Raw genomic sequence first — 21,761 nt, 5'->3', positions numbered from 1 at the left:
CATGTGTACTTTATAAAATGGACTAATGGTAAAGCAAAGCAGTAAAAGCTGAAGACAAGTCATTATTTCTTCAACATGCATAATCTCCAAACATTGCATAAATAACTATATAATTGTAAAATAAAACTTAAAGACACGAGAAATTCAGTCATGAGATGAATTTGCCACACACCACCCAAGTGCTGATTTTCATATTCATGAGCACCACATTGTTTGTCAATAGTGCATACCAAAAGGGCTTAATTTGTTTTCAGTTCTCCCCCGTCCTCCAATTGCAAAAGTGACGGCTCTGCAGCATCAGAGCCACTTAATTAAGCATCGCCGAGCGCACACACACACGCACTTTTTAGAGCTGTCTCAAATAATCAAATAATAAGGCATTCTTTGGGTGAGAATTCCCCCGATGACTGTAGTCATTACTGCGGAAGGGAAAATGTAAACAAAAGGCAGGAAACACAATTGAACGTAAGTTGGAGGAAATTTATTCAGGGAACTTGTTTTGTACTTCTCAAGTTGAGAGAAGTTTATTTTGCAGCCCAGGATGGCAACAGGCCAACTGTTACTCCAGGCCGCCTGAATTATTAACTGCGTGTGACAAACAGAAGTTGGGACTTTTTAATTTCATGTCCAAGACTTACTTGTTGCACAGCAGATGTTTCAGTGAAGTGTCAGACGCCATTAGCATTCAGTTGACTGCAGAGGTGGAGAGTCCGATTAAAGATTCAGCAAGTGACAATATGGACAAGCTTGCAATTCATACATTTGTAAGTACTTCAAAGTTTGACTTAGTATGGACTTTTTCCCCCCACTTCAACCTCACACGCTTTTCTCACTGTGTGAGAAATATGATTCATCCCCTGCATCAACACGATGAGCGTAAGAGAGACGCTGCGGTTGATGTGAAGACACTTATTAGGTAAAATGCTTTTGATCTGACTGTTGAATAGAAGATGCAACATTAAAGCAGGCCTCCATAATAGCTATGCTTTTAAGTACATAACCACAATATCATGAAAAACAAAATAAACAGGGGGAGGGAGGGTGGGAAGAGGCGGAACTGCTCATAATATCAGCTCCAAAACTGTTGATTAGAATCTACAGAAACACCTTCAAAAATACCACAAAAGCGAGCAAAGGCTGGTTCGTTCTCTGCTACCATCAAACGGGATTTCAGAAACTGTTTAGACTCATTTCTCTCTCTCTTTCTTTTTTTCCCTTTCTTTCTCTCCCTCTCTCTCGCTCATTTCTAATTTATTGCCATCTGCTCTGCTCGGGTGTAAATCTGAACGCAGGCTGACTTGCTCGCCCAAGCTTTATCTGTTAACATTTAGCAATGTCTAATTAAGCAAAAATGGGAAGTGCGTTGGCTGAAAAATGCTGCGGCCGGATAATGACAGTCATAACAGTTTGGGATACGTGTCTGTCACAGCAAGCAAATGCACTTATTAGATCAGGGTAATTAGAAGAAGACAACAGCTATAATGGGCAAAAGCTGTTCAGCTGTGATTAAAGAGGCCAACTTGCAGCACATCGCTTGCTTCGTTTTTAAGTTTCAGATGTGCAAATTGCTGATGAAGGTCACTAAAAAGGCAACATACCTTCATTCACCGTACATACCTACTGACAAAGACAACAAATGCTTTAATTAAAACAAAATGCTCTAATCTGATGAATGCAACAGTAATTAACTTTTCTGGCTCAGCTAGACAATACTCAGTAATCATCACTGAGTTGGCTAAATCAGGGCTTTAAGTTGGCGTATCCTGAAGTAGCCAAAGTTGAGCAACAGCAAAGATAAGGAGCGAGGAATTAAGCGCTAAAGCCGTAGTGCCCCATAGGCCTTCAAATATTATTGCATTTGGATACTTAAATACATTAGAAACAATGCATATTTTGACGATTCTCTGCCTGTCCCACCAATCAAACGTGTGAAACCAAAGTAAAAACAACCATCTGGAAATAATTCAGCTGTCAGAATTCGATTTTATGAACAAAAATTATATTATGGCCAAGTGAACATAGCAAAAATAACTTCCACTGGTTAGACATTCTTTTTACATGTTGCCAAACCAGTATTTAATTATAGGATAGGTGCCGTCTACAGGGGTAAAAAAAAGTCTATACATAGAATCCCTTATAATCCCTTAAAACTCCTCTCAGCTTACGCGAGGAGTGAAATGTCCCAAGGTGGGTAATTCAAGTCAACAAAGAACTAAATAATGCTTAACAGACCAAACGTAACACCTTTGCAATGCTAAATGGTTGTTCCTGAGTGTCATTAATGAGTTTATCCCATGACTGACTTTAATGTGGTGTATTTGCTGCCTCACTAAAAGATTTCCAATTTGTAAGGTAAATCTAGGAAGGGCTATCTGCCTCACTGGAAGTTTAATGTTTAAGTGTATACTAGGAACGGACAGTTTGACCAAAAATGTTCTTTTCGCTGTAGTTCTTGAAATTCGGATGGTTTCACAGTATAAAAATTGAATGTCACAATAAATATATAAATACAAGTGAAGAAACCAGAAATCTATAAATAATCTTCTCTTGAGCTCTATCAATTCAATTATTTTCCAAAATGCTTGCAATGTTGAACAGCATTAGTTTGGTTAATTGTTGTCTCATGTAATAAATGTATGTCATGCATGGAATTACAATTAGTATAGAAGTAATAGAGTAATCTAATAGTAATTTAGTAAAACTACACAATCCCCTGTTATAGCTGATAAGAATGTGTTTGGGTGGTGGATTTCTTGGGCTTTGGGACTCAAAAGGTAAAATTCATACAGTTGACTCAAACAGCTGGATGAATTTATTTTATACTTTAATGCCAGCCGACTGTACTGTTAATCTTTCAACAGACACTCTTGTGTGTAGTGAGACTATAGGAGATCAATGCACACCTGCAATGCAGTCTCTGGAAGCAGAAACAGAAAATAATGGCATTATTTGACACCCGCATGTACTCTGCTTCTTGGCATTTCAGTTAACGTTCTATATCTGGCATAAATCATTTTCTTGAAGTTCATAAAATGATGTTTTAGACATGTTTTTATCCTCAATTAGCTTTAAACTTTTGTAGCATAGAAATTAAAATCTGCCTTTCTGCAAAAGCATTTACATTAAATTACCAGTGTTCTTCATGACAATTATGGGTTTTTTTCTTTTCATGAGTTTTGATTACATATGGTTTTCTGCAACTCGAAACTTAATTTTCTTCTCTCACCTTAAGGAGAACCGGTACTTGGCCACTTCCCTGGCGCTATCAGTCTTGTTATAATCTGACTTCTCTAACCTTGTCTGTCAATAGTTGGTGCTGCCTTCAGAAGAATTTAATGGCACACACTGTAAGGCAGCAACAGAGTTCAAAATTTGGCCTTCGACCATTTCTTTCCATAGCTCGAACTGAAGCAGCAGGGGCTGAAGCACTATCTGAGCTTCTACTGCGTACACTACAGTAGGGTGGTAAAGCAAGATTCCTCCTACTGCCAATTTGGCTTCTGGGTCTGTGCTCAAGCTGAGCACTGACAGGTCCTCACAGTCACACCTTTTATTTTAATGTACATTCATTGAGTTCAGATCAGAGAACAGCAGTAGCTTTGACTAAAACAGCATGAACCACGAATCACTTTTGAGCTGTTCCACCTTTAGGGCCAGTTTTTCTTTTCTGTATGTGTGCAGCACGTCACAGATTATCCATAGCGTCTAAACTTTAAAAAGAAAATACAGAATTCCGATCCTGGGTGCCTGTCTGAAGTTTTATACATTTTTCCTTTTTAATCATAACCTTTCATTTGAGCGATATCTGTTGCATCATAGATTTTGTTGGCAGGGGATCCAGACATGTTCACGCTGGGGAGAGCTGAGTCAGTGTGGAGCTGTTTTTTTTTTTATTGCCTCAGGCCAGTTTTGTCTCTACAGCTAAGCCTTCCATATCTTCAGGGGGGGAAAGTTCAGTTTCTAACAGAGAGGCAACCTTCGTTCAGTAGGACACATAGCTAATTTATTTTTCATAATAACTGGATTATATTCAAGGTGTTATACTGTCTCACAGAGTACTCAGTGGCATGAAGAGTTCCTAAATGAACAAAACTAAACTTGTGAAAAGATGTCTTAGTTTGTAATCTAGTCTACCTTTCTTAAATGACAATACAAAGGAAAGCCATGGAAATCAACGTAATCAAGGATTCCAAAAACACCCCAGTAAGCACATCGTCAGTTTTCCCCTGTCTCTGAACTGATAAGGAGGTGACAGATTTATGACTGGAATAATCTCCAAAGTATCAGGTATCCACAGCTTTGGACACATTTTAGCATAAATCTTTAGCTTTTGGTTGCCGTGCACTTGGTATGGTTAATTTGTAATCGACACCACAATATCCCAAATATGCATTCACCAGTGCACATCCATTACTGAATTATGAGCACTGCTGCTGAAATTTCATGGTTCATCAATATCCACAATGGAAGGTAATTAACACAAATTGTAGTTTCTACATTGCAAGCAGCTAACTGGGATCAGTATGAAACACAGAGGACCAGATAGCCACAAACAATTGCATGTATAACTTAACCACTGCTTACCATAGATGGCTCATCAAGTGTTACACAGACAGCTGGAGTCAAAAGTTCATGGAGAATTTTTATTCCCAGGTACAAAATTGGACCTTGACTAGTGCAACAGTGTCCTGCACAAAGTGTATTCACTACAGAGCTCCATCAAGTCTCAAACTCCACAAGGCAGACATAAATCATCCTAATGATTCAAATTTTGTTTTAAGCTACTACTCAGCTAGTGTGTGTGTGTGTGTGTGCGTGTATATACTGGTCCAGTCTTGCACTTTAATGGTCATCGGATCAATAGCTTCACTACTTAAAAGAAATATAAAAAAAAAATCTGCTCCTAAATATATTTCTGGAAGTCATTTTCTTTTGGCATAAACACAATCATCCATTGAATTGTGATTATTTCTTAGAGACAGAGGCCCATACAGAGGTACTGTCACAGAATGCATGCAGTTTAAAGTGAGAAACTCTGAGGACCACTGCTGCAGTCATGCTTCTGACTTCTACTCTACATCAAGATAGTGACTTTCTACCTGCTTACTTTAAATAGATCCTCTAAGATATCCAGTTATGTTAAAAAAAATGCAAAAAGCTAAATGATACCGAATGCCACAAGCTGGCTGGGAATCCCTCATTAAGTGTTGTTTTCAAGCAGCTCAAATCACAAGGTCAAAAAGTTGTTGTTGTCTGGCATCCCTGAGAACTGTCTGCCGGAATGACGACAGTTGCCTGTGTACCATTGGTGCACCATGGCTGCCTTGGGGCAACAGGGATGTTTCATTTCATCTTAGTAGCTGCTTGTCTTTCACTGCTCCAGAATAAGATCAGGCATGTCTCCTGACTCTGAATATTTGTATCTGTCAAAACCTCAGATGTCAAAAAAAGTGATAAAAGATAGCTGAGGACTGGTTTATCAGGATATAGGGGAAATATATGTGTTACTGTGATTCTTTGATGTACCTGGGTATTAAAAGTCTGAGTAAAAATATACATATATATTTATGTATTAAGTCTGAATATATTAAGTGTAATCAAAAATAGTTTGAGTATTTGGGTTTGGGTTTTTTTTGTACATCAACACGTTAAATTTTAAATCAGACAATCGAGGTGTGACTGAAGTGAAGTCTTTCGTCTCTAATTCAACAAAGGCAATGTGAGAACTGACACTTTGTGAGTGAAGTGACGGGGTGACAGACATTTCAAATCAAAGGCGTAAAATAAGCTGTTCTTGCATTTCCTGCCCGTATTGTTTGACTTTATTATAAAACTCTGCTTTTTGGCAATCACTTGTCAGTGTTTTCATTATAAAAACACTGCATGTTGCCAAATCCATGCACACCCAGATCAATATTCCAAGTCCTTTCAAAGTAGCAATCTGCTGACTCCTCGTCTGATCAGAAACTACTACTAATTGTGTATCAGACACACTGAAATACCAGCCTTTTATTTCGTTGGAACACCTTTTACTTCCCAAACTACTTCATCCAAATAGTAAAGGCCCTTGTTCCAAACTATTAAGGTGATGAGCTTAAATTATTGATATGACTAAACATTTTAGTGGGTGAATTCATCTCTTGAAGTTGATATAAACTGAAATGCCTGAGAGAAGACGTCTCACTCTCTTGGTTGTACAATAGTCTTAGAGTAGAGCATCTGAGACACCAGCTTGCAAAGTTACAATAATTTGACAAGACATCAAAGTTAATTACATAAGAAGATTTTAAAATAATTACCTGAAGCATCTATAACTTTATTTTTCCCTTTCAAAGGGAAGACTGACAGAAATCGGTGCACACAAAGCAATACTTAGCTACCGGCGTGCAAATGACAAAGAGTCAAGGTGAACAATGCGGTACAGTACAAAATGTGTCATTTAGGCTGTTGAACTCCCTGTCCTTGTTGTGATACATAAACAATGAGATGTTTAGATATGTGAAGCAAGGAAAGCAGTAAAAGTATACTTCCTAAGCAGCTTTTCTGGACTATCAAAACCCCTGCACTCTTTGTAGTGATGACTTTCTGGTTTTGTCGATGTAGCACTTTAACAAACATCAAAGCACATCCATCACAGAAACAGTCTTGGCAACAAGCATAGTTGCCATTTGTCACTATTAAAAGAACGTGTTTTGGGCTACTGTCTTGTAGTTGTAATAAACTTAAAGGATGGAGTTCTTCTTCAACAGTCCAATTTAACAGTTTAGTTTAAAAATGCATACTGGCATTTAACAGTAGTATCACCACTTTTAAATAGGGATGGGTATCGTTTAGGTTTTATCCGATACCGGTGCCAAACTGGTACTTTTGAAACGGTGCCGGTGCTTAAACGGTGCTCAAACCGGTGCTTAAAGAATGGAGAACACAAAATTGGTCCAAAAACCTCTCATGTTCAGCTGTTTTTTTGTAAAAAGATAACAATGTTAGCCTTTTCTGCAGCTATGGGGCAAATATGATATCACTCTTGGCTGGAAGCAGTGCTTAAACAAAAACAAACGTTGTCCAAAAACCTCTCATGTTTAACTGTTTTACACTTTTTCTTTGGTCATTTTAGCCTTTTTGGCCAGGGTGAAGGGAGTATCTGCCATCAAACAAGAAGACAGCTGCATGTAACTACGACAGTGTTTGCTAGTTCACCATGCATTAATGTAATAACATGGTTAGCCTACTCAACGTAAATTACACACGAACATCATGAAGCTACTCACGCAGAGAAGAACGGCTGCCGCTGCCATCATCATCCGTCACCACCACACCCGCAGTAGATGCGCTCGGTGTGAGGTCTCGCAGCAAGCTATCAAATACGGCGCATTTTTCTGCTTTTAAAAAAACCCCGCTATGCGTCGCCAGGTGTTTCATCGGATTTGAGGTGTTACCTCCTTTGACAGTATCACAGTATCACCTTACAGCACTTGTTGCAGCTGCTGAGTTTGCATATTTTGCTGCGAAGTACAGCCAGACTTTGACCGCTTCGTCTTGGGCATTTTTAATCTATAGCTCTGCTCTAAAAGTACGTACGTACCTGGGCCTGCCTACTATCCTCGGAAACGTAAAATGATTGGCTAGAATTCAAAGTGTATGACATCTCAGGAAAAAAAAGCACCGAAATAAAGCACCGAAATGTGCGCTGCTTTTCGGTCTGGTTACTACCGTTTATGTCAGAACCGGTGCCATCATGGCACCGGACACCGGTACCCATCCCTACTTTTAAATCAATGGGGTTATTTGCTGCTGAATCTATTTGTTGGCACGGTAGTTTTTTGAATGCTTTTCCAGTTGTTGATACCCAAATAAGACACATATTAAGGGTGCATGCAAACTGGAGAAACACTTCCCTACAAGACTAAAGTGTAAGTGCCAAACTTTTGTGATAACTTTTCAATACGTTTTATGATTGTAAACAAAATATGTACGCAACCTTTTTGATGGACTGAAACTTTGATGAATGTGGACATGAATTTATTGCAGACAGGATGCCACGGGCTACCTATGGGAAAATAAAATTCATCATATTCCTGTTATGCCCACAGTATTTCATATCGACAACAAAATTTAACATTTTTCCAGGAGTAACACGCGGTAAAGTAAGGAAGATGACTTATCACATCATAATAATGTTTTCATTGTTCAGGGAACAACATTTCGTGCTGCTTGTACATTTGTGTTGTAGAGCTTACATGCTGACGCCCTCCAATGAAGGAAAGTGAAGAATGTTTCCATTTCCAACATTAGCTGTGTTATTTTACACATGAATAAAGGACTGTATTTTAGGCCAAGCCAACTGTACGGTAAATAAGTACATTTATCTGAGTAACTAACTGAGCCCTTTTGTTCACTATTCATTACTTTGGTTGTGCTATAACCTACGCATGAGGTGTTCCTCGATAATTTACCTTGACTGGCCAGCTGTGTTGTTACTCCCATTTTCATTACATTGCTTCCACCTACACCTCTCTCCTCCCACTCGTTCCCTCAAGGGTTTCAATGATATTACTGTCTTCTTCTGCCTTAGCTCTACAAAAAAAGATTCTTCCAGTTATTTCCCTGACACTTTTTTCCCCTCACATGTCCTCAGCTTTGGTGCAAATATTTCCTCCTCAGTCAGAGCTGTACTTGACATGAGGTTTCTGCCTTGAACACTGTAGTGATAGAACTGTGACAAGTCCTTTCCTATTAAAACTTGGAAACAAAACTCCTTGTATGTTACAGATTTTTTTAATGCAGCAGTCCCCAAACCCCGGGTCTCGGACCGGTCCGTGAGTCGTTTGGTACCGGGCCACGAGAGTTGAGGCTCAGGTGTGAAATGTGTGGTTTTCAGCGTTATTTTGTTATCGTTTTTATCATTAACTCTGTTTTCCTGGGTCTTTTCACGTGCGTTATGAATAACTCTATTTTTCAGTAGCGGTACTAATTTTATTTTGTTGTATTTTTCCGCGACACCTTAAAGGCCGGTCCGTGAAAATATTGTCGGCCATAAACCGGTCCGTGGCACCAAAAAGGTTGGGGATCGCTGCTTTAATGCACATATAATACACATATAGATCCTAATACCATTATATCTTTTAATATCGCCAGCTGATAGCTTGTCAAATATAAGCACAGACAGTGGGAGACTTATCTAGATGTATATGTAGGTGCTCTCAGGGAATTGAGTGAAAAGCCTAACAATAGTGCAGAAGTGAGTGAGTCAGCACTGTGTGGAAACACCTATATTCAAAGGACAAATTATCTCTCATGAAACAGCATTTAAAAAGGTTATTCTTGGTACACACTGAGGAATTTAAAGAACTAAGGAATGTGAATCAGGTTCATAAAAAAATGTCAGTATAACAATATATGAATAAGTAAAACAAACTGACTGCAAATTACTTGAATATAACTCTTGAGATTATTAGATAAGATAAGATAAGATAACTCTTTATTGTCATTGCACAGTCATACATAGTACAGTAGTACAATGAAATTGGAAAACTGTCCTACGTCGGCACTACATATAACACAACACGACACGATATGACACATCACAACGCAACACAAACAACACAACACAGTATAATAACTTAGTAATAAAAAAGAAGAATAAGTGTATTTGTATTGCACACTGTTATTATTGCAGAACAACCATGTCTGGTCTAAAAGGAAGACCAGACATGGCATTCAACATAAAATGTAAATATGGTCCAATGTCCAGTATTTACAAAAGGATTTTCAGTTCTGTTTAGAAAGTTACCCATAACACAGCAGTTAAAGAGGGGAAAAAATGTTTACTTGTTTTAGTTTGCTTGAGTCCCCACAAGAGAAATCTTTGGTGAAAGCCTTGGAGCTTTGCAGAGCTACAGGAAGCCAGTCTAGAATATGTTGAGACCAGAGTACGATAAGCTTTCTGAGATGCCCTGGCACCCATGTTGCCAAGAATGATTCATTACTCCTATGCACAGAATTCAATTTGTAGAGTATAAATTGTAGCACTAGGGATAAGGACCCAGGTCATTCCTGGACTGGCAGAACATGTGTCCATCACAGTCTGTGACCTTCTATCCATAAACTCAAAATCACTCTTTTAAATGCAAAAATCTTTAAGAAGATTTACGAAAAAAGAAGCCATAAGACAATAAATTATGTATTACATTCTTGCACTGTTCTGCTTAGGCTGCACTACTTGATGCTTCTGTCTACAGTGAAATGTGCATGCTGTTGCTCTATAATCAGCGGAATATTTATTCTTCTCTGTATAAGTCGATAACCTCATGTATCGACTTATACAGAGATGATAACCTCATCAACATTTACACAAGGTTAGTGAAATCTCATTCGGTAGTTGTACATTCGGGAAATCTAAATGCTGCTGTTAGGGTTGGACAGGATGGTAAAATCTCTCATACGGGTACGTCTGAGGACAGCATGCAGTACTAAATTATAAAAACGTAAAATTATATATATTGTAGTATTACTTGTTATTTGCAGAGTCACGTGGAGATTACTGTGCCTGCCAAAAAAAGATATTAATAGAGAAAATAACAATGTAGAGTGTAAGAAAAGATGTGCACAAATGCTTTGTAGCAATTGTGTTACTGGTTAAGCCTTCCTCTTTCATAAGGTGGCCTTGTGTGCTACCTGTGAGTATCGTACACAGGTAGCACTCTAATTAAAATATGAAATCAAGATCAATTCCTTTGTATATCAAACGCAGCTAAATCCCTAACCTTATTATTCCAAGTACAAATTCTCTGCTGGTCGCCACTGCAAGACGCTGCAGTTTTTAAAGAAGGATGAAAACAAATATCTCTGCCCACTTGTCTACCAAGACATTAATGTGTTTGCAAAACAACAACTTGATCCAGATGACTCATTTCTCCCCTCTTTTCTGAAAGTCAATGCCTACTTATTCGTTTGTCATGTTTATAGCAGCCTTGACGACTAATAACTTTCTGTGGGAGTTTCTTGTGGGTGGTAATCTGCACCAGCAGATCGGCCAGCCATATGTTGTTTGATTATTGAAGGTGATGTGCGAGAACACTGTCAGCCTACTGCGTTGTGTTATCTGAAGTAGACACCTGGGTCAAGGCTCACAACCGAAGCCAGACATATGCTAATTAACTTATCTCATAAAATATGCATCGAGCCCTCCCAGGACCGTACAGTGGCAGAGGATCGTGATTTTCCAGGAATTATGGGAACAGTCATTTTCCATTATGTCGATGCTAAATGAGGAGTGACCTGCGGGAGAGGCATGTCTGACCCATGTCAAGACAGTTCCTGCCAATTTTGCACAGAGAACTTTGCAGATCAGTTTTGACTTTTAAGATACTGTCGTGACAGAGAGAATAAATGGATCCAGTTGCCCCGCATAACCTTGTTGAAGTAATCTTCTTCTGAAGCCGATGTTCCAAGTCAGTATAATTAATCAAAGACAATGATGTCAATGAGGGCTCCAGTTATGAAATTAGAGGCACGCTGTCTTCCATTACTGTACAGCTTATAAGTGTATTAGGAGGGAAAGAGGAATAATAAACCAGGTGTGGAAACCATTAGCTCCATTCTTCATTCCAACCATTTGTGGTTGCCTTCTCTTGTTTTCAGCACAATTAAGTGTCTTGTAACAAGGCCAGAGTTGAATGCGTGAGTGTTGATATGGTAGTCAAGATTGCAAACAAGGTGTGAACAGCAACACTCGGTGCAACAGTCATTTGCTCAATAATGAATGAGCTTAACAAATTAGGCTCCTTGTGTAATATTTCATTCTCTTCTGTGCAATGGTCTAATGAGTGATTGTTCAATTACAATACCATTTCAGTCCTTTTATTAATAATAATTAAAAAAAAGACTCACCTGACATCCATAATTGCAAGTAAATTAGTTTGAAAGTGTGTATTTTTTATGTCTGTCTATACGCAGACAAAAATGGGGTTTCTAAATTATGTACTTTTGCAATCCTGTTTCTCTCTATAATCTCTAAACACACACAAACGGTCATGTTTTTGTGTTCCATTCTCATTTGTTTATTTAAGACTGGTGGATATGTGTGTTAGATCAACACTCTAAAGTATCCCACAGGGGCTGAGCGGTCAGAAAAACTATGAAAAATGCACCGTGGAGTCGTTTCAATATTATCTAAAATCTGCACGCCATATTTCTGCAAATACTGCAGGGCCATTATTTACCTGAACTGCACCAAGAAAGGTTTTATTTGAAACTGGCTTGAATTAGAGGCAGGATTTTATTTCTAGTTTCCTCTGTTTAATCAATACAAGTGTCCATGTATCAGCATTAAGTCTCGTTACGCACCCGTTTGCCCTGTTAAAGTCACCAGATTATGCTCTCAACACTGTTGGACGTGGTAACTTACTTTTGGGGGAGAGAGAGGGCGTGTGATCAGCAAGGTACTTTATATTAATGATTTCACATACATGTAAAATAATTCTCCAATGCACTGACGTACAGGTCAAAACAATTTGTAATAGTTCACGATGTTTAGCCTTTTCTAAGAAAGACAGGCAAAATTAGGAATTACTTTTCTTCACCACACAGTCTGTGCATTTTCATTAACATAATTTATGAACATAAATATTTAAGCAACTTAAATCCTTGTGTTTACCAAGCAGTTTAGGTTTGTTCATACTTTACATCTGGAGCTATAGCACAAGTAAGACCACAACACAACCATTATTGTTTTAACCGTTTTTACATTCTTCCTTCACTCATTGATGCAAAATCAGATCAAATGAACTTCTAATGAGTTTTTTGCAAACAAAACCTCTTGGATATACTGTAAGTTCTAATGAAATCTAACATTAGATGTCTTTGAGTGGTAATATATATATATATATATATAATGAATATCTCCTGCATGAGGTGCCACTTTTGTACAATACATGTCTGTCAAATGACACACTACAGGAATAGGTTCAATCTCCTGTGGCCACTAGTTGTCAAAATGCACTCCACATAAGAGCGATGTCTGAAAGAAAGCAACGTATCCTAAAGAAATCACTGAGAGCATGTTGACATTTTACACAATACACATGTCAATTTGATATATGAACTGCCAATGTATCACATTTTATTTTCAGATGGCTGCGTGCAACGTTTGTCAGGTTGTTTTTTTTTCAGTAAAGAGTTCAACTTTCAAGTTTCAGTGGGTTTCATACTAAGACAAGGTTTGTGAGGCAAAACAAAGCTAATCAGCAACCTCTCATTAAAGCGTCACTAAATAATACATAACTTTGAACTTCTGTGGGAAATCATGGCAGTGACAGGTCCACAGCACAGTGACACAGTGGTTTGACAGCAGGAATAAAGTCTCAGTTTTCACTAAAGAGATGAGTAGTCTAGATAATTAGTGCATGCATCAATAAGAACCGTCTGGTGTAGCGGTAATCTATCACCAGGCAAATAATTACAACAATTATTTTTATGCTTGAGAATCAAAGTAGTCTCATTTATCACTGTGCAGTTAAAAAGTAAAGCATGGAGGTTGGGGGATGCTGTACTACCGATTCACTGACATTTATGAATAGCAGGATAACAGCACTTCATATCAACCTGTGATAATCACAAGTGCTGTAAGACATTCCTGGACTGTCTCTAATCAGAATTTAAAAAAAATATATATACTAATGCTGTATTATTACGGTTTGGTGCAGGTGTGGAGGATAAGGACATCTTTTTGACTAAACATTTGTTTTCTTTCCTTCAGGTGATGAGCTCCACAACTCTCTAAGAGGGATCCTGACAGACCCGGGAGAGCTGCAGAGTCTCACAACTCACCCATTTCCCATACACGCCATCGCAGATTGTTTCACTGTGGCTCAGTTCTCGTCACTGGACTTTAACTTGGGGACCTGAACCGCACAGATCGCCAATGCTAACAAGGAACTGCCTGCTGCTGTTCCTGTGGATTCTTGTCGACGAGGGTTCGGTCTCTTATTTACGTCCACCTTTACCACCACTGGGACGGAGCAGGACGGGAAGGGAGCACACCAGGAGCTTGGTGGGCCCAATGAGGAATGGGGCAGCTGGATTTCAGCGGGTCAAAAGGGGCTGGGTGTGGAACCAGTTCTTTGTACTGGAGGAGTACATGGGGTCAGATCCGCAGTATGTGGGCAAGGTAAAAAAAAATTATTTTTTTTTTACTGTTATTTATGGTGCAGCAGAAGTCATAAATCACATAGTAAGGAGCCTAGGAGAAATTGAATTGGGAGTAAATGGAGGGAGCGATAGAACATGAGGAAGATAAAATGGGAGGAAGGGAACTGGAAAAAAAAACCCTCAACTTTAGAGTAACTATAAAACTACCCTAAAACTACCAGTATTTCAGATGGGAAATATTTTATTCCTTGATGATGTAATTAATTATTGACTATTTTAATACCATGTACTTATGCAAGTAACAGCAAATACTGGAAGTCGCCTATTTTCATTCATCCCCAAGAACTTTACCTCTTTAATCTAATAATGCTCCTAAGGCTTGTAAATCTGCTCCCATTTCTTAGTGTTTTATGATGTGACCAGCATCACGCAAGAAAAAAAATCCAGACCTGATAATGGAGCTGTGCCACAAGGTTTCTATGTTAGACCAGCCACACATGACACTGAAGTGGTGAAAGGTTTGATGGTGTGGTCGAAATAAATTTAAATTACAGTCCTTGTAAAGCTGTCAGAACATCATAGTTATGAGCCACGGAAGATGCTGACAGCAATAAAAAGACAGCAGAGACCCAACAGCCTGATCCGAAACCAGACGGAGATATATACACATACATCCCATAAAACTCGCATCTTCTTGTGTCACCTCAAACCTTGGCCGTCCCCGCTTTTTAGCACAGGATTTCTTATTCACTGTTCTGGCTTAAGACATTCGTAAGCAAACTCTGTGGGGGTTTAAGGCTAAAGTTGTAATTTGGCACTCCCAGCTTACATAGGATAATAGTAAGACTGACTTATCTGCCTCAGTGCCACTGCAATCAGCCCTGACAAGCCACGCTGTTTGTGGAAGTCTCTGAGGCTAAAGCAGGGACAGGGAAGCAGCTGTCTACTGCACTCCTAAATCACTTAATCCTGGGCGGCTGCTCTTCTTCAAAATAATTGACTGATTCTTCAACATATAAAAAGCATTTGGAGATCCTCGGACCTTTGTCGGGAAAATCTTAAGGGAGAGGATTTTCCTTTGAATCTTAACCTTTTTATTGTACACTGTTAAATGGCACGGGGAACGCTGGAGTGGGTTACCGTTTACACACACGTCTGTGATATCATATTGAACGGTAATGTGAGAAATGTTCAAACAGAGAGCATACTAAGAGATAAAGATGTAGGTGAAAGGGTTCAAGGACCTTAGGAAGCAGCTTTGTTTACAGGGCACATTAATGGACTATAATTGACCATAAGTCTGCAATGAACACGTGTTCTATATTACATCAATATCTAATGTGGTAATGTTTGCACTTTAGAGTGTACTCATGATTTCCAGCCAGTGACCTGCAGTGAATTGGAGCTCAAGACACTTTTGTTTTATCCTCTGTGGCAGAAGTGTCCTTCTGGACCAATTGAAGTAGTAATTATCTGACAACAGCCTCTAAAGAGAGGCAACAGAACCCAAGAGGAAAATATTTAGTGAAGCAGCTGAAGCAGTTTGGGGTATTTTTTTTTAACACATGCTAAGTAACATAGAAAACACAAGTAGTGTACGTGTGACTAGTTTATCCAAATGCACACCTATAGCTCAAAAAGGGTATTTTAATGAGACATGGTTTATGTGTATGTTACCCGGCATTTATTTAGGTATATAACATACACAGTGCTGTTATTATTCATTACTTTTTGTGTTTATTATTATTTTTGTTGTTTTGCCTTTATTTGATCGCTGCAGCAGAGATATATGGGAAATGTGGGGAAAGCAAAGAGGAGAATGGAACATGAAAAGGAACCAGGAGCTGAACTGAATTCTGAATACAGCAATCGCTATACTTTAGTAGGTGATTGTTAAAAATGCTGTCATAAGAGATTTATCAACAATGGACTAATAAGGGGGGGGGGGGATCCCAGTTTTGTGGTCACTGAAGTATTCATTTCTGAGTTTATGAGGTCCACTTGTATGTACCATGAAGCCTGAAGCTATTCTCTGTACATAGCAAGGCAGATTTCAGAATTTTACATGCTGCACCCCAATTTATCAAGAACATGATTAATGCAGACAATTAATCTTTTCTTTTAAAGTTTAAATGGCACGATCTGACTGTAGGAACAGCGCTCGCAGAGGAAGCTCAGAAAAAGGTACTTCTGACAGCAGGAGGAGAACGACTTGCATCCATGCCTGTGTGAGACGTATGACAAACACTAATAAATCCTGACCCTGTTAGCAATAATCAAAATCTATTTCGAGAGCATTAAATGCATCACTGCCAACTGTAATTATGACAGCCAAATCACTACTAATTAGTGCTGGCCAATAAATAAGAAAACAAAACAAAACACGAGTCACATTGCAAACAAGGTGTATTTCTGACAGCACAGAATGCAGACGCGTATCGGACGAGGAATGGGGACAACCACAGATGATGGAGTACATTGCCAGTACTGGTGTTATGGATCAGTAAGTTTGCCTATTAACTAGTGCCTTTGCCTGAACACACCAGCTGTTTGTGGAGAAGGAAGATGTTAAAGCACAGCGGGATACCATTTAGTTGTGCTTACATCTGCCTTGCTGTACGTCAGATTGTCAGAACACGCCCACCTCAGTTTTAGACTTCACCAAACCAATATCAGCGCCAATGCAATCGGCACAAACATAACTGGATAACATGCAATTCTACCTGGTTTTACTGCTTGACTATTCCCACTAAAATAACTCATGTTTCAAAGCATCTGACAGACATAAATAACCAAATCATTTTGTGTATCTTAGAATATCCTGCTTCTTCCATTATATTGGTAAATGTATTTATTTTTCCTAGTTGCAAATCCATTTAATAATGATGCAACAAACCTAACTGGGCATTTCTGTACTTCTACCTGGGGCAGCATGTGCATGCTGATTAGTATCGTTACTTTACAGCAAGAAGGTCCTGACATCTGGCCGGGCCCTTTCTGTGTGGAGTTCAGATGTTTGCAAGGTTCTCTCTGGGTACTCTGGCTTCTGCCCGTAGTCCAGTTATTGGGTTTAGGTGGTTCTAAATATGCCATGGGTGCGTATGTGACTGTAAGTGTCCCTCCATGTGTTAGCTGTGACAGACTGGCGATCTGTGGTAGCTGGGATGGGCTCCAGCCCCCTGCGACTCGGATACGCAGAAGAAGACTGATGGATACGGTTACCTGATATAACTGATATAAAAAGATGATTCACTGGTCCAGCTTTAGTTTGCTTGATTTAATTTACCTTAGGCCTGTCTTAGTGGCTTACATAAGGTTTAGCTAGAGTAACTGATGAGAAGGTCTTTTAAACATGATATAATACTAAAAATAAATAACAAGGTTCTGGGAGACAGACGTATGTAGATTTGTGAGACTAGGTTGTCTGTAAAGGGCAGAAGAAAAACACATGAAAGAAAAACAAAAACATCAAATGCTGCCTGATCTATTTTGGATTAATGAGTGCAAGCAAAGCAACATTTCTTTTCTTCTGCACCACAAGCAGAAAGATATGCCATGTCTGCATTTTCACTTGTTCTGTTATTATCAGATGAGTACAAAGTAAAGAAAATGAATCTACACTCCGGCTTATATACAGTTTAATATATGCCATCTAAATTAAAAATACAAACTGTATAAATGTGTGTGACAAAAAAAGAACCACAGAGCTACATTATACACATCATATATCTTAATATTTAGATAGGATTTTATACACTCCAACACTAACAGCTACATGCTCGGGGACTTAAGGTAGGAGACACTAAACGTGAGAGGAATGTTAGAAACGCTACAGTCGCAACTGCAGGTTCACCTCCACTACTTACTTAATTACCCCGATTTCTCCCAGAGGTGTAAGTGAGGTCACAGGATTCAGCAAGGTCTTTAGCACTACTACTACTAGTCCCAACTGCTTATATTAACACAGACGTTCCCAAAGTGTGGGGGGCGCAGAGCCATTGCAGGGGGGGCGCGGCATGAAAAGAGGAAAAAAAAAAAACAACAACGCTTGGACACTGCTAGCACGGGGCGCCCACACAAACGCAAAGCAGGAGATGAAGCATCGCTGAATATGTTTCCAAACCAACTTCATTCTGAGCCAAAGACTAGAAAATATGGTGAAGCAAATCTTCCCTTTGGTTTCACCTGCACAAGTGCCGAGGTAGGTCTCCTTGCAGGATTGGTTTTCCCTTCGTTGGGAGCAGCGCTGGGCTGTTTAAATCACGGACAAACAGGATCCCACATTCTTGATTTTTAGTTCACAAACACTTGTTGTAATGACTAACTACTCCTGACATGTTGGAGATGTTAGCTCTTTATACAGTAAAGTTACAGCGGGATACAAATAACATCAGGCTGATCCTGCAGCGATTTGTTCCCCGGTTCAAATCACGGACAAACAGCATCCAACAGTTGTTTATGTTTTTGAACCCATTTTGCAGAGGGATTTTTTGAAAAATGTATTGATGCAATGTTGAATATTATTACACAGAAAAAAACAACTACATGTAAAATAATTACACCGTGACGCCTCTGCCTTTGTAAATGGAGGGACAGTAACTGCATGTAAAACAGGCAGACAGTCAGATTAACAGTATTTCGTCTCTATCTGCCATTCTGCAATTCATCTCATGTAAACAATAACGTGCACACAGCGTGACGTGAAAAAAGGCACATACCTTTGACGTTGAGTGAGGAACTCTGTATTCCTCGTCCACACGTAAACGCAAAAAAGGAGTTTTGAAAAATCTCAGTTTTCGGTGATTCGAAACACCGTTTACGTGGACGAAACAGCTGCGTTTTCAAAAATACCCGTGTAGGTGTGGATGTAGCATAAAAGAGTTAGTAGTTTATTTTCTTACTACCTGTAATTTATTGCAGATTACTTGTATTTGCTTAATTGTTTACTAAATGTTTGAGGTGAGAAATAAACCGCAATGGAGCAAAATATGGGTGTGTGTGGTTGGAGGATGTGTTCGTGCGTGCGTGCGCGCGCGAGGGGGGGCGCGAACATTTTTCTTGTAAAACAAGGGGGGCCCAGCAAAAAAAGTTTGGGAACCACTGTATTAACAAATGCTCTGAGTTCTTGCTTTTTTTTTTACTTTTCTACATACAATGGACTTTTTTCTATTAAAGATGCACTTAGAGTGAAAAAGTAAAAAAAGGGCCATCTTAATACCAGATTTGATTTGTAGTGTAAATAAAGGAAACATAGTCTGCCAAGGATATTTTAAAGGTTTTAAACCACATTAACGTGTCATGCTCATTGTTCACTTTTATGGTGAGGTTGTTCTCAGCAATGTGAAGAAACAAGCTTTAATGCCATAAATAAACATAAAAGTAAAACAAATATATTTCTCTGCTGTTTATAACGATAGCACATAAAGTATTGTGTCAGCGTTTGTTTGTACAACATTGTTTCTTTGCTGCTCTATTAGTATTTTCACAGCACTTTTCATTCACTGAATGGTTAGGCACCTAAATTTAAATTAAGCTTTCCACAGTGTAATTGTCTACTAATGAGACTGCATCATCAATGTGGTTTCATTCCCTCAAAGTTAAAGTAAAACGCTGCACCGACAATACGTTTGCAGAGACAGTTACTCAGATTACTAAGTTGCACCAGCAGGTAGAGCTTGTCACTAACAGAGGGACAGTTACAACACCAGCTGTGGTGGCCACGTCATCTTCTTGCTGACAACTTGATATAACTGCTGTAATGTTTGGCACACATTGCAAATTGTTTCCTAAATCTGATGCGTTGGCTGTTTCGATGTTTCAGTCCAGTGCAATTAAAACATGAGCTGGAGGGGAACTTCATGTGCTGACCCAATGTAGCAAATAGTAAATTAATTGATTGATCTCTATCGCTAAACTATAACCGATAGAAAGGCATGATCACTAATAAACGCAACGCTAAATGTGCATTTGCATAGTGATAAATTTACTGCTAATGTCAATAAGCTGCACCCCGTTCAATGCAACCATCAATAAAATCCTAACGACACCTAACCATGCACTTAACTCGAGAATATACGTGAAGAAAATTTTAAGACTCATGTTGACAGCATCATTATTGCAGTTTAGCAACGAAGCCCGGAGGGCTCGTGGGGGTTAATATAACAACCCTCTGTACCCTCAATAAGAAAATGCTGAGGCCTTTCGTGTGCCAAGCAGTGATTATCTGACGTAAAAAACTATTAACAGCGCGGCTGCATATCAAGTCAAACTGCTTCCTCTCACTCTCGATTAAACTCTCCAATGAGTTCGGGAGCTATTTTCGAGATTTTTCCTCTGACATCATGTCACTCTCTGTTTAAACTTGATGGCTATGGATGTTGGAAGCAATTCCCTAAGATTTTTAATAATATGGCAACTCAGAATACACTTAAACAGCACTTGTCTTTTGAATGACAAATTAATACTTAACAGTAGAGATGTAATCAAAACCCAATGTATCTCTTATTTGTGCCAACCAGACTGCTGGGATTTTTCTAACTTGATGCTCCAATTTTATATAAAGTCGTGCATATTGTGAGTACTTTATATTGCATTGCATATGGATGCTCAAGACAATATGATTATATACAATTAGAGGAAGGTAAAGAGAGATTTTTACTAAATTAAAAACTTTGTTTTCAGTTTTTTCAGTGCAACATTATCTAAGAATTGTAACCGAGTACTGGTCCCAGATAAGAAATGTTTTCATGTTGTCAAATCCATCTGAACTGTACGCCTGAATTGTTTTTTTGTTGTTGTTTTTCAAAAAAAAATCAAGCAGTGCACTGTAAAATGACAGTATAAAGCTTGTGACAGTGGATGCTTTTGCAAACTTGATTCACATGCAGGATTTTTTTTACCATGTATTCATTCTAAGAGATAATTAACCACTTGTACTGAAGATGAAAACCAGTGCAGGCCTGAATTTAACAAAAAAATAGACATGATAGGGAATCCACTATTTTCTCTTTATGCAAGTCATGAGAAAATGACAACAATGGAATGACAGTCTCAAAAGATACTCAACAAATTATACACTTGGCAAGAAAAAGCAGACAGGGAATTTCTTTCATTAAAAAATTAAATTAAATTTAAAAACCGCAGCAACACCGTGGCACAAAGCAATCATTTAACCCGTAACGGCACTGAAGGTTAAAGAGAAAGCCGATCAATTTAAAGAGTCACATTTACAACCTATACAAGGGAAGAAAAAAATATATGCAGTGCATGCAAAGACATGCAGGACATGCCCCAATGCCCTGCTTTTCACACACAGACAAAAGGTCACTTATTTACATATAAGTCAATAAGCCTCTTTTCCTAGAAAGGGCAGAGCTGTTTCTCCCACAACTTGTTTGTTTCCTGCCTGACAAGGAATGACCATCCTTCTTTTTATTGATGGCTCTACCTCCCAGTACCACCCCACACCTGGCTGAGATTTATTACTGATGTGAAGCCTGCAATTTAATCTTTCAATGAGGACCTATAAGAAGGACATAAAAACCTTTTCAGCAAGACTTATGCACCAGGCTCAACAAAGAGAGCGATTCCATCAGCTGACCATACGAAATTTA

General features: G+C 38.8%; 1 protein-coding gene and 1 long non-coding RNA gene across 3 annotated transcripts in view; one reads left to right on the top strand and one right to left on the bottom strand.

Moving 5' to 3' along the window:
• Positions 1-21,761, top strand: part of LOC146511685 (cadherin-12-like) — a 113,201-nt gene that overhangs the window by 21,996 nt on the left and 69,444 nt on the right. Inside the window, exon 2 of the mRNA XM_085171606.1 lies at positions 13,757-14,167. Within this exon, the coding sequence (XP_085027732.1) occupies positions 13,922-14,167 (246 nt within the window). The 5' untranslated portion in view covers positions 13,757-13,921. The remainder of the gene's footprint in view (positions 1-13,756; positions 14,168-21,761) is intronic.
• LOC146511686 (uncharacterized) overlaps positions 1-21,761 on the bottom strand; it is a 66,768-nt gene that overhangs the window by 39,871 nt on the left and 5,136 nt on the right. The gene's annotated exons all lie outside the window — the stretch shown is intronic.

This window comes from Neolamprologus multifasciatus, chromosome 9 (genome assembly GCF_963576455.1).
Source record: "Neolamprologus multifasciatus chromosome 9, fNeoMul1.2, whole genome shotgun sequence".
Lineage (NCBI taxonomy): Eukaryota > Metazoa > Chordata > Actinopteri > Cichliformes > Cichlidae > Neolamprologus > Neolamprologus multifasciatus.
Note: the sequence above shows the minus strand (reverse complement) of the source record. Positions and strands in the feature narration are given on the sequence as shown.